Genomic DNA, 13668 nt, shown 5'->3' with positions numbered 1-13668 from the left:
GCAGTAGTCCCATTTGCTTTTCTCCCTTATTTATTAAGGAAAACATCTGACATTGTTTGAACTTGTATTTTGAGCCAGGTGTTTAAAGTACTGTTTTTGCATGCATTTAATTGTTTTGACATCCTCACAAGGTAGATATTAATAACGATATTAGACCCATTTCACCCACGAACAAATTGAGGCTCAAGGATGTTAGCTCATAATTCCACCCAGGAAAAAGTGGCAGAGCAGGATGCAAACCCTGGTATATCTGGCCCTGGAGATGACTCATGGGGAGTTCCATCAGAATGTCACTTCACAAAGTATACTCTTGTTCACTCCTGTGCTCTGGGCCTAGAATGGTGCCAATATATTATAGGAATAGAATAAAACTGGCTCAATGAATAAATAATGCTTGGGACTCAGCTCTTAGTTTTATAGTTTTATAGTTATTACTTCTCTGAAGGAAAGTCTGCTTTTTGTATAGGGGCTCACCCTGAGATAGAAGGTAATTGAATTTTATTCAGTGCCCATCTTGGGCTTGGGTCAGTGGAGGATGTAGGCAGTAAGTAATCCACCAAGGCTGTGTGTAATTGGATTGGAAGGCGGCCCTTGGCTGGGCTAACAGTGATCAGCTTCTAGCCAGTTGCCCACTGGAGCCTGGGAAGACCCCCTTGGCTGCTGTAGCGCTTCTTGATGAATAAGTGTGAGTACGGAGCTGCTTCCCAGCCTGCCTCCAGCTATAGCTAACTCAAGGAAGTAGACCACGGGGTCTTGGTGCCTTTTTTTTAGAGGATTTTAAAATCATGTCCTTTACTATCCTGGCAAGGCAGACCCACTGGGGTGCTGGTTATGGTCCCAGTTTGTTTCTCAGTTCTGGAGGGCAAGGTCAGAATTAGAAAACATCATTAGAACTAGTCTCGATGGGATAGTACTGTCCCCATCACTGATCCCACCAAATGTGTGTGGTGTGTATTTATTGCTCCAGTGACAAACTGGCATTGGTGGCATTAAGGAGAAGCAATTCATGCTAAATGCATTGTAATGTGTGGGAGAGTCTCATCCAAAGATTCGTATCCTCAAAATGCCATTGGTGAGTTCACAGAGAAACTCTTCTAGACCAATTCCCTCCTTGTACATGTGGGGAAATTGAGGCCAGAGAACTTTCATGTAACTCAGTTAAGTCACACAGCTTGTTTATGGCAGCCTTGGAGACCCTCCCAGTCTGTAGATCTACATAGCAAGGTCTGGTAAGGACCTTTCTTACTTAATAAACTCATCAATTTGTGGGGTGAGGCCTCAGAAGGAGTTGGGAGATGGAATACAGCTGAGAGTTCAGGACAGTGGGTCCCCTGTGGGGCAACCTAGTTGACTATGACCCTGGAGGGAAGCTTCTGAGGCTGCACTGAGCAGGTGGTCTACTACTGCTGCCAATTTGTTGGAAAATGCATTGGCAAGAGATGGGAGGTGGTGTAGAAAGAAGGCTATATATACCAGTCTTCTGAATAATGACCAGTCCTCTGAATAATGACCAGTCTTCTGAATAAAAACTGGTATTGGCAAGAGATGAGAGGTGGGGCACAGGGAAGGCCCAGATATACCAGTCTTCTGAATACATAATAATGACTACATATTTTCAAGCCCTTTCTGTGTTCGATGAATTGTGCTAAGTGCTGTTCATACATGGTTGCAGGTGATTGTCACAGTAATCCTGAGAAGGTATTTTACAGGAAGGAGGCATGGAAGAGTTAACTTGCTCAAAATCCCATGGCTAGAAAGAGGTAGAGTTGGGATTTGAATTCAGGTTTTGGATGATTTAGAGCAGTGGTTTGCAAAGTTTGGTAAGCATCAAAATGACCTGGAGAACTAATAAAGGAGATCCAGGCTCATTAAAGTAAGACATTTCCCACAGGTGATTCTGATATGACCAAAGTTAGAGAACCACTATTTTAAAGAAAGTGATCTAGAAGGTAAAGGGACTTAAAGCTCCATTATTAATCACTATTTTCTACTTTATAAACATTAAAGGAGGGCAGGAAGTTGAGGGGGCAGGTGGAAGAGAGGGTGAAATGAATGATTCCCCCATTGAGCTCCAGTGGCACCTTAGGTAATGGGATTTATAGAGCCATTATCATAATACATTATAGTCAGCAGTGTATTGTCCCCCACAAGCCCCTTCACTGGCCACTGTGGGCTTTTGAAGGACATGAGGTTTCTCCTTTTGAGAGCAGAGATTTACCCATGCCTGCATCCCCGTTACCTGCCACAATGTATGTGCTCATAAAACTTTGTTGTTAGAAACGGCACTTCAGGGATGGAAAGGACCCAAAATGTTGTCGAGGCTCTCCGTGCACCTTATTTTTGAATCTCTTCTATAAGAGTTCATTCAGACTTGGCTTGGACCCCTACCGTGATGAGCAGCTCATTGCTCCTTTCGCTATTCCATCCCATTCTAAGAGCACTGAGTGTTCCAAAGCCTTCCTTATTCTGAGTCACTCTAGCTTTTACCACCTGTATTGCTTCCAGCCCTTGGATACACACAGAATAGATCTAATTACACTCCCAATGTTTGAAGATGGAGCTCTTTGTCTTTAAGGACTTTCTTTTTCTAAAGGCTAAACCATCTCCAGTTTCCTTGGGCATTCTCATATAAGGGTTTTAAATTCTTTCATCCAGGTCATTGTTTTCTGAAAAATGACTTTTTTTTTTATCCTTTCCAAAGAAACATGCCCACACCACAAATGGTATTTTGGACATGTCCCAACCACTTCATTATAGAGGGATCCCGCTGCTCCCTTTTCCTAGACTTTCTACATCTATTAGTGGTGGCACAAATACCTTTGCTTGTTTTTTTTTTTTTTAATAATTATAGCATTAAGTTGAACTTAGTCACTGAGAATCTTTACTCTTTTGTGTACACTGCTGCTAAACCATTTCTCTCCCTTTTCTGTGCTATGCAATGGCTTATTTGACTTAGTTGGGATCATTCTTTGATTTTGTTCAATTCAGCCCTGGATTTTTAAAATCTAGCACACCATGATCTCTTAGGGTAAGGTTCTTTCATCTAGCACACCAGCTGTCCTTTCCAGCTTCATGTCATTTATGAATAAAGAACAATTTTAGAAAAGTTCATGACAGTTGGAGTGTAAGAACTTCTCCTTTGGGAAGAGTCTTTTCTAAGCCACAGTTACTGATCCTTTAACCCTTAGGGTAATAAGCATGACTGCCTCAATTTCTCTTCTTTCTATCATGTTTATGCATGAGGAAACTCCAAACCACCTTCCCCCCCGAAGAGGTGGAATAGATTGGGAAGGTGCTGCATTCTTTTCTCTACCTCATGGTTATACCATACAGAAGCTATTGGTGATTCATGGGTGACACTGGAAGAAATACTTTCTGTTCAGTCCAGCCACCAGGCTGTAAGAACAAAGCTGATTTAGAGGCGAGCAGTGAGTGGGCTAGTACAGTTATATCCTACAAAGGGCTTAGCAGTGAGAATGGCACATGGTGGCACCATAAAAGGGCAAACCCAGAAGCTGGGATTTTGGTAGGGATCTGCCTTGGAGAATTAGCCACAGGCTGTCTTTGTCATTAGTCGAACTATTCAGTTCATCCCCATTACTGTTCAAGGCTCATAGAAAAGCCAAAAACATATATGTAAGTAGGTAATTGTCCCAAGTGTCAGCTCATGACTGCTGTTAGGTGATTGAATGAAGCTTCGTTTAGTCTCTACCTTCTTGATTCTGGGTCGTGCTCTCAGAGTATTAGTTAGAACCATTTAAAATAGTCATTTTTGTAGGTCAAAAGCAGTCAATTATCAGTTTTGTATGATTCAACCCAATAGTTCCTTGGCCTTAGTTCAGAAAGGTATAGTACCTTTGTTTTAGAATGGATTTTTGGTAATTATCTCCAAAAACCCCACTCTGACTCTTCTATGGCATTTCTGGCAAGTGAGGCTTTCCCTATTACTTGACCTTCTGATCTGGCCAAATGTGCTTACTCTCTTATCTTCCATGCTCAACTTTAAAAATACTTGAAGGGAGCTCTCATGTCCTTTTCTAGCTTTCTCCTGTTTGGGCTATATATAGCAGTTCTCCTGTTTGGGCTATATATAGCAGTTCTGCTATATATAGCAGCCATTCTACATGTGACATGCTTTAGGACCCCATGACCATGCTGATTCTCCTCTTTGGGACACATTCTACCTTATTAATGTCCCTCCTAGCGTATGGCACCATTCTCTGAACCAAAACCCTAGGTTTGGTATATTCAATGATGAGAAGATGTAGGACTATTGTCATCTTTTTGTTTTGGGGAAAAGTGGGGGGTTGTGCTTAAGGGTTAGAATTTACATTTGTCTGTTAAGATTAAATCTCACTTTGCCTGTTCACAACCTTTTGGACCTTGATTTTGATATCTAACAAATTAGCTATTCTTTTCAGCTTTAGTTCATCACAATATCCAGACACATGCCAGTGAGTACTTTTAGCCAGGTCACTGATCAAAATGTTGACTAGGCCTACGCTCTGTTGAAAGTGACTATCAAACCCCTGATAGATACATGGACACTGGAGTCCACGATGAAGGTCAGGGAATTGCCCAGGGAAGGACTGGTCTCCATCACAGTTATGAAAATAAGTGGAGACTTCTTTCAGATCCACCTTTTCCCTTTAAATATTCCTCCCCCCTGTCCTACCCTGTCTCCTAAGTCCTTTCTCTTTCCCACAGTGGCAGACTTCCTCAACCTGTGACTTCATGTCTCTATCCTTCCTTTATTCACAAGTCCCTGTGTTGCTCCTGTGTTTGAAGGAAGATTTAGTTTGGCTTTCTGAAGATCTCACATGCAGGACAGTGTCATGGTTGGGGAGCTTGAGCATGTCTTATGTTCAGATTTGCATTTTAATGAGGGGAGGTGGCTTAATAACCCTAAGAAATACCCTGGAAAGGAAAAGCTTCATGTTTTAATAGAATCTCGGTGTGGGGCTTGGGGAAAGGGAGATGGTAGCCTTTTAAAAGGGCTTCCTGGGATCCCTGGGTGGTGCAGCGGTTTGGCGCCTGCCTTTGGCCCAGGGCGCGATCCTGGAAACCCGGAATCGAATCCCACGTCGGGTTCCTGGTGCACGGAGCCTGCTTCTCCTTCTGCCTATGTCTCTGCCTCTCTCTCTCTCTGTGACTATCATAAATAAAAAAAATAAAAAATAAAAAAATTAAAAAAAAAAGGGCTACCTGCAGTGCTCTTTATATCTTGTTGGGCCAAAGTCATAAATGAAGTTGAATTAGTATCCAGGCACTATTTTCTGCTGTTGAATACTCTTCAACATATTTCCTCCTTTCTCCACCAGAACTGAACAAGGCAGGGTAGCTAGTGTTTTGGTTACCATCACAGCCTGGAGAGTCCATCTGCTGGCTTAGAATCCTCACTTCACCCCTTACTAATTAGTGTGACTTTGGCTCTAAGCCTTGGTTTCCTTACCTGTAAAATCAAAATCATAGCAATGTCTTTCCCATAGTGAGATGACACATAGCCACACAATGTCTGCAGTAAACAGTCAACAATTATTAACTGCTGTCATAATTCTTTTTTCCAAGTTCACCAAATTTCCTCTAATGCTTAAAATGGTCTGTGTATTTCTTCTTTCTCCTTCTCTCTTTTCCAAATTCTCAGTTACCTTAGAGTCATGGTCACTTGTGGCTTCCCTTCATCTGGCCCCACCCCTTACCACCTTTACTATATCCTTAGTTCCTCCGGAAACGTCGATGAATGTTTCTGTTACCTTCTGATTTTATGTAATTACTCTTTTAAAAAGTCCTTGTAGCTTCATAAGAATTCAGCGTTAGCACTTGGCACTTGTAGCAATTAGTGACATTTAATTTCTCTTCTTCAGTATGGAAAAAGAGATGATGTATGTGGATTTTATCCTGGGATAAAAGTTACCCTGAAAGTAAATGAAAGAAAAGTCTTGGCAGAGATAACTTGCTTTTTTTTTTTTTTTTCTGAATCTTTTTTTTTTTTTCTGAATCTTTTTTTTTTTTTTTTAACCCCAATGAACAACTTTCTTCTTCCCTTGAAATACTTTTCCCAGTTACTCAGGTAAAATGAAGAAAGGTAGGATGGATTGAAAACCATCTGAGGTAGGTGGGATATTATAGGTTTGAGGGGGGAGACAGTATTAACTTAAATTATGAAGGCCTTCAACTTCTGGCCTGGTTCCTGAACACTGCATCTTCCTCTTGCCTGTTTCAGTAAATGGTTTCTTTTCTCTGTATCAGTCATTCTCATGACAGGCTTCATGATGGCCACAGCCGCTTACAAATGACTTTGCTTTCATAGCCATTTCCATTCTCCCAAACTGCAAAAGCTGCTATCTCCATGGGGATTTTCCCAAAGGATGTAGCAGAGTTTAGAGGGCCATACGTATATTTTGCATATAATTTGCATATGATTTGCAGTCTGTTCTAAGGCAGTTTCAGTTTTGTATGTCTTACCTACTGGTGATCTTTTCCTCTTCTTGCTCTTGTATCTACTCTGAGAACTTGTGCACAGGATAGATAGGTACAAGGAGGGTAGAATATAGCACTAGAAAGAGTGAGGGGAAGGGTATACATATCAGATATCTTGTTGGGATCCAGAATGGTCCCTGGATCAAGCTAGGGCAGCATAGTACTCTGTCAGGGTGTGACATCCAGACACAGACACTTCAGTTGCTTTCAATTTTTTAATGAATATATATATATATATATATATATATATATATATATATATATATATATATTAAAGGCATTGTAGTTCCTTCCATAGGAATTCGGTGTTGGCAATTCTCAATATCCTGTTTGTCAAAGGTTAATCCAAGCCCATCTCCTGTTCCCTACCCTCCACTAGGTGAACTTTTATGGATCTGGCTTTTGAGTCTTAGTTGAGGATCTATTCAAATCCAGAGTCCATGGTGAGACTGTTGTGAACGATGTCCCTTTTGCCTCTACGAGCCCCTGTTCCAGATTGTGTCTTCTTTTGAATATCATACCCGGAATAAATGCCAAACTCCACATCCAGCCAGGTGCTAGACCCAGGGCTGGCTGTGTAGCTTGGGGGTGCTGTGGCTGACCCTCTGTTTCTGAGGTTGATGAGAAGGCCAATCTTCATTTTTCCCCCTTCCTCATCAACCACACAGATAACACACATGCAGTATAGATTCCTTTTTTTCCCTTACTAATTATATCCTTCTCAGTTAAGATTTTTTAAGCATTATTTTCTGTATCTATATTTGAAAGCCATATAGTTCCTTTTTCTTTTTTGAATGTAAAATGTTATTTTAATGTTGAATATGATGGGGGGGGGAAAGAACTTCCAAGATACCTTAATACCCCTCCCATCTCTTCCAGGTTAAGACTCAGTGCTCTAGCTCCTTTTTTGGAAGATTCATTGACTTACCTGGGCATAGATCCTCTCTTCCATGAAGGGGTGGTAATACATCCTGATATTTGTCCTGACGTTCTCACAGACATTAGTCTTACATTTTAAAATGCATCTTAGACATTTTTGCTTGAGTGATTTTTGTTTCCTCAACTCATCATGCCTAAAACAGAACTCATCATTACTCTCAACCCCCATTCGTCTCCCACCCCACCTTTCTGACAGTGTTTACTCAGCCTCCCATCCACTCTTCCCCTAAAGCATCTCATCGGTCATCCAAAGCCTGTTGGATCCTCTCTTTCCTTTTCCTCCCCACCACCACAATTCTAATCTAGGCCCTCTGCCTGTGACTGATCTTTTTGCCTCTGTCCCTTTTCCTTCTCATCTATCCTGTCTGCACCATTGCCAAAGCAATTTTCCTCAACATCATTTTCCCTGGGTCATTCCCCTGCCCATGAACCCTCACTGTGTCCCACCAGCTGTAAGAGCAAGTCCATTTTCTTTAGCCTTGAAATTCAGGGCCTTAATACAATGATTACTACTCTCATCCTTAAGATCACCTTCCATTTCTTCCTTATATGAATGGTTTATATGTGTCCGTTATTATTTTGAATAGCATGTATTACATGCCTAGTATGTGCTTGGCGGTGTTGTAGGTGCTTCTGAAAAGTTGAGTAGGAAAGTCCTTACTGATTCACTCTGTAATCCTGGGAGTTGGTGGTGTTACCTGGAGTGTCCTCCATCTCTCCAATCCTAAATCATCTTCCAAGATTAATTTCAAATCTCACTTTCCTCCAAAAACCTTTTCTGTACATGTAGGGCGCACTCACAGTCCTGTGTTCTTTATTGTCTGAATTCATCATTCGACATGTAGTAATGATCCATTCATACATTCCACATTCAATCACCAAACACATATTGAGCACCAACTGTGTGTCAGTATTGTGTTAGGTGTTGCCTCACACATCAGTATGTTTTTAGAGATTAATAAAAATAACCATAATAATCCTTATGAAGTCTTTAACATGTGCAGGCCCAGTTTTACATATATTCACATATTTAATCGGCAGAACAACCTATGAATTTGGCATTATTGTTATTCAAATTTTGCAGATAGGGAAATTAAGGTGCAGAAATGTTTAGCAACTTCATTAGGGTCACAAGCTAGAAAGTAACAAAGGTTAAGATTCAAATCGGGCTCTGAAGTCCTTGGTCTTAACCCCTATACTTCACTGTCAGGTACCAATAATATATGTCATTTGCATGTTTGTGTATATATAAACACATAACATCTTCCCAGTTACACTCTAAATGCCTAGAGGTTAATGACCATCTACCATACTTGTCTGTCTCTCCACTACCTTACCCAGTCTTTGCATATAGTAGGTACTTGAATCACTTGGTTGGTTGATTGTTGGTTCTTCCATTTGTTTGGAGGGGAGGGCCTGAGATTTTTAGCAGCAGGTAGGAGTGTCTGGGAATAGAAAGGGACAGAAACAATTTCAGATTAGCCCTGGACACTCTGAAATTGTTGAGTTCCAGTTCTTAATTCTGTAAGCTTTGAGGATAGATTTGTAAAAGAGAAGATACTGATGTAAAAGCTCTTAAAAGTGGAATAAAATTTCCTTCTCCAAAAGCAAAACTTAAACCAAATTATGGTTACAGCTTCTCCCTTCTACCATCCTGTTTCTTGTCCATTTTGATTCATTGCCTGCAAAACCAGTTTTAACATCAGGATCCTGGATCTGCATTCTTGGTCTAATATTTCTATTTAAGATTTTCAGAAGTTGAAGAATATGAACATTTTATTTGAGTTGCAATACTGTGACTACATATGTAGCTTAATAAAGCCTGATAAGTACATATTTGAATTTAAAAAACACAGGTGGTGGGTTATTTGCATTTTAAAAGGATTCTTTCTTCTACAAAAGGATCCACTGCAGGGTTCCATTAAATATCCAATTCCTCTTAGTGCATTTATCATACAATTTAATTTACCAAAATTTGATTTATATGCCACTCAAATTCTAGTGAGCTTGGGAATCACTTGGGGAGCTTGTTTAAAATTCAAATCTTTCCCCAGACTCCTCCCCAAGATTCTAATTTATTAGATTCCTTGGGTTGGGGCCAAGGATCTTCACTGTTAACAGGCATTCCCAGATGATTGATGTAGGTGGTCAGTGAAGTACACTGGGAGACAGTACTTTAAAGAAACATAGGTAACACATAGATGGGGCCCAACTGTAAGATCTTCTCCAGGGCTTTGGATACCCTTTAAACCAATTGTCCCGTTTACTCTTCATTCAGTGCATTTTTTGAAATATCTATTTGAGTCAAAAAAAGAAAAGGCCCTACCATTTCTCTTCTGCTTCTCTGAGCTGTTAAACATCTTTAATTGTAAGTGTGAAATGTTTGTCCTTTCATTTTTAAATTTGAAAGACAAATTTTAAACATTCCCCCCAGCTGTATTGAGGTAGAATTGATGTGTAACATTGTGTTAAGTTTAAAGTGTACAAGATGTTGATTTCATACATTTAAACACTACAGAATGATTACCACCATAGCATTAGCTACCACCTCCATCCCATCATATAATCACCATTTATTTCTTGTGGTGAGAACATTTGAGCTGTACTTTCTTAGCAACTTGCAAATATATAATAGTATTATTTTCTTTTCATTTTAACTCCTTCTTTTAGGTGACTCCTTGGAACTTCTTCTCAGTTCTTAATTCTTATGATCCTCCTGTGAATTAGTTACCCTTCCATGTATCCCACTTGCCTGCCCCAGACTTTCCCTTTTAGTGTTCTTGATCTGGATGGCTTGGTCCAGAAATATTAGGCATTTTAAGAATAGTGACTTCTACCGTGGTTTCTCTTTGCCAAAGGTAGAGCCCTTTGTTCTGTCTCCCTATTATCTCTTCACAAAAAAAGACCAAAAATTATTTTTTAAATGAAACAAATCATGCGAACGACTTACTCTGGCATGATTCCATTCCTCCGTGAGTATTAATGCTAGGCCTCGAGAAATGAAAGCCAGAAATGTGCATTTAAAATGTGATTATAGTTTAATGAAATTTGTTTAAAAACTAGATTCCATGACATTTATGGCACATATATCTATGTATTTAATATATCACTGATCTTTTTAAAAGTCAGTTCCTTGACCCATATTTTGCCTCTGATTACTTTTCTAAATCTCTAGTAATCTCGAAAAACATTTGGGGATTTCTATACTTCAGAGACTTTTCTACTTTATGAATCCTGTATATCCCTAAATTTCACTCTGGGTAGAGGTTCTCTGGGGTGACCTGGGGTTTGTCAAATATCTCCAGTAATAACAAAAGCAAAGGAAGAGCAAACTGGTACCATTGGTTACTGGTTGGAAATCTTTCTTTAATAGATTTACTGGAGCTTATGCTTTCCTTGAAGTAATGAGCTCCTAACTGCCTTGCTTGACTTCCTTAAGAACCTAGCCAGAGGTTGTGCTATTTGTTCACTGGGACCTTGTGTACCTCCTTTAACCCATTCAGTGCTCGCCTCTAAGTCCCTGATCCATGGTGAGGGACCTTTTTAGACAAAATAGTGGTGGGGAAGTAGTGGAGGGCAGGGGTGGTAGTCACTGGGCTAAGACAAAGTGAGACGGGAAGTAGTTTCAGGTTGTCTGAGCAACTCTTGCAAGCAGGAACTCATTTAGTATGTTCAGCATGATTCCATTTTTGTAGAAAAGAATACAGTATCTAGGAAATAAAATTGGGCAGTAACCTCTGGATGGTGAGATTACCACAGATTTTTCTTTTGTGAATTTTCCAAAGTTGCTACAGTGACCATGTATTACTGTAAAAAGCCATTTAAAAGAAAGAAGGAAATGTGCTAGGCCTGGCCTCTTGAGTCTCCTTCCCAAGGGACCTAATTTTTAATAGATTTGTTTCAAATCCTAAGCATCACACGGAACAGTATGGTAAGAGGAAGACTCTCATGATGAGGCCTGGAGCAGTTCAGCAAACAAAAGGTCATCCTGAAACCTGAGGGCCGTGGTGCTGCCCGGCAGCAGGAGGCTGGCTTCTCAGCACTGGGTGCATGCTCCTGAGTGTGTGCGAATGCCCTGCCACTCCTCCTTCCACTTGATAAGTACAAGCCAATTGCATTGTGTTGGAATTTTAACTTTGTCTTCTTTCTTTTTCTCTTACCCTTCCCTTCTTCCCCCTGCTTCCCATCTTTTCCTTCCTCAAGGCCTCTCCCACCTCATGATGAGTGAACAAGGTAGGTGCTTTGTGCTTGTGGCACGGCAGCTGCCTGAACCGCTTGCCTTTGTGCCTCTGGCTGGTCGCTCAGCGCCTCATTGTTGCTGGCAGGCCATTTTGCTGCCTGTCCCTCCTGCTGTGGGCCAGGCTGGCAGCAGGGGCCACCCTGTGGTGGGGGGTACCTTAACCAATGCATCTTGGTTTCCTGTCCCCATCATCCCCTTGGCTTGTCCATTCTGCACCACCATTTGTCATTCAGGGCGCTGGCCCTGCCGGGCTGCCTCCAAGAGAGAAGCATGAAACAAGGCATGACGGCGTCGATAATGGGGGTGAATGAAGCTAATTTCAGAGCAACAGAGCGGTTAACTTCCTCCTGCTCCTCCCCAGGCCCCATGCTGGGGCCCTGTGGCTGAGGGGAGAGGAGCTGGACTTCTCCCTGAATTTCACTCTGAGTAAAGGTTTCCTTTTTGTCTTTCCCTCCATCCCACTGCCCATTGTAATGACTTTGAGCCACACATGGTCAAAGGAAGCCCTTGGGGGTTTAACTGTTTTCAGTTTTATATAAAAGCAAAAAAACCACCGAAAGAACATGCTAATGTCTTCATGGCAGGATTCTAACTCATTATACACCCTGAAGAAAACTGCATATAAAGATCTGTAAATTCAGCATCTGCAACCTAAAATATTCAAATATGCAGGGAATGAGCTGTGCAGGAAATTCAGCTCAGCTAAGCACAGGGTGGGCTGTGAATGAAGCCTTTTTCTCCTAAATAAAAATTTTCCACATCATCAGCCTAAATCAGGATTTGAGAACTGAGCCTACTTAAAATTGTCTTTTCCTTCACTGTTCAATTGCTACTATTGTGTTTCTTCTGAGCCTTGGGATGATTGCAAGATTGGTCTACCTGCCTTGCCCTGACACCCAAAGACTGTACTTTAATTTCTCTTGTCTGTTTCTTTTCTAAAAATGCAAGGGACTTTGGTGCCTCTTTTGGAGGACCAAAGTAAAGGGCAAGGTGGGGTCCTTCTCTGTTTTCTGGCTTTTCTTGATCTTTTGAGGAGGGTGGGACAATCCTGAAGGGCCATTCCCCTTTCCTTTTCCCTTTTCATTGGACCTGTCAGATGGTGTTGCCATAAAGGGGAGTATGCTCAGATTAAGAAACCACCCAGGGCTGAGAAATTTTGCTTATGAAGTCCAGGGAGCTGTGGAGGTGGGCAGTTGAGGGGATCCTGACTTGATAAGACAGTATAAGGAGGAAGCGCACCTTCCAGTTGAATTGCGTCCTCCAGACCTGAGCCAAGATCCACAATGTGAACTTTTGACTTTCAATGAAGATATGGTCTACTATAGTGTAAGAGTCAAAGAACAGAGCTGGAGGCAAGAGGTCGGGTGAGTTTGCCAATGTTAGAGCTGGAAGAGACTGGGATGAAACCTCGTTATTCTTGTCTGAAAGTGAGGAAAGTTATCTGCCAATAGCAGGTAACTATGAAGTGAGTATGACGAGAGGATGTTCTTAATGTCAGCCTGGTATCTGGGAGTTTGAGAAAGTTAAGCACATCTTTGCCAAAGCAAAGCAGTATGACCCAGGCTCTCTGAATTACTAGAATTTGGTGGCCTGGCTCTGATAGCCAGTTCCACCAGAAAAAGCAGATGCTTGGAGTCCTGATGACAGACTCCCTTCTTTCCTTTTTTACTTCGTGCTCCCCTTTGTTCTTTAGGGATCCTTCTAGCTTCTGCAGTGGCTTGGGGGCACGAGGGCATCATGTGGCTGCTGTGATAGGATAAAGACTAGGTAGATGGGATACACTGGTGGGAATTCCTTAATCTTGATTTAGATATCTAAGATCCTTCAGAGGTACAACTCAGGTATTTTGGAGGGCTGAGTCCCAACATCAGTACGAAGAACATGTGGAAAATCTGTATTGTATACCTCCCCCTCTCTCCCACCCCCTCTTCAGCTTCTTTTGGGCCCCCAGGATTGAAGTGAGGAGTAGAGGATTCGCACACACCCAGGTACACATGCTTGGGGGCTAG

At 41.5% G+C, this 13668-nt stretch overlaps 1 protein-coding gene across 3 annotated transcripts in view; it reads left to right on the top strand.

Annotated features, from left to right (window-relative positions):
• The window catches only part of NRXN3 (neurexin 3), a 1478719-nt gene that overhangs the window by 41043 nt on the left and 1424008 nt on the right, over positions 1-13668 (top strand). For all 3 annotated transcript variants that reach the window (XM_055304514.1, XM_055304513.1, XM_055304515.1), the window contains exon 3: positions 11623-11652. In XM_055304514.1, the coding sequence (XP_055160489.1) occupies positions 11623-11652 (30 nt within the window). The remainder of the gene's footprint in view (positions 1-11622; positions 11653-13668) is intronic.

Source organism: Nyctereutes procyonoides, unplaced genomic scaffold (assembly GCF_905146905.1).
Source record: "Nyctereutes procyonoides isolate TBG_1078 unplaced genomic scaffold, NYPRO_anot_genome, whole genome shotgun sequence".
Classification (NCBI taxonomy): Eukaryota; Metazoa; Chordata; class Mammalia; order Carnivora; family Canidae; genus Nyctereutes; species Nyctereutes procyonoides.
This window is presented reverse-complemented; position numbering and strand designations above follow the sequence as displayed.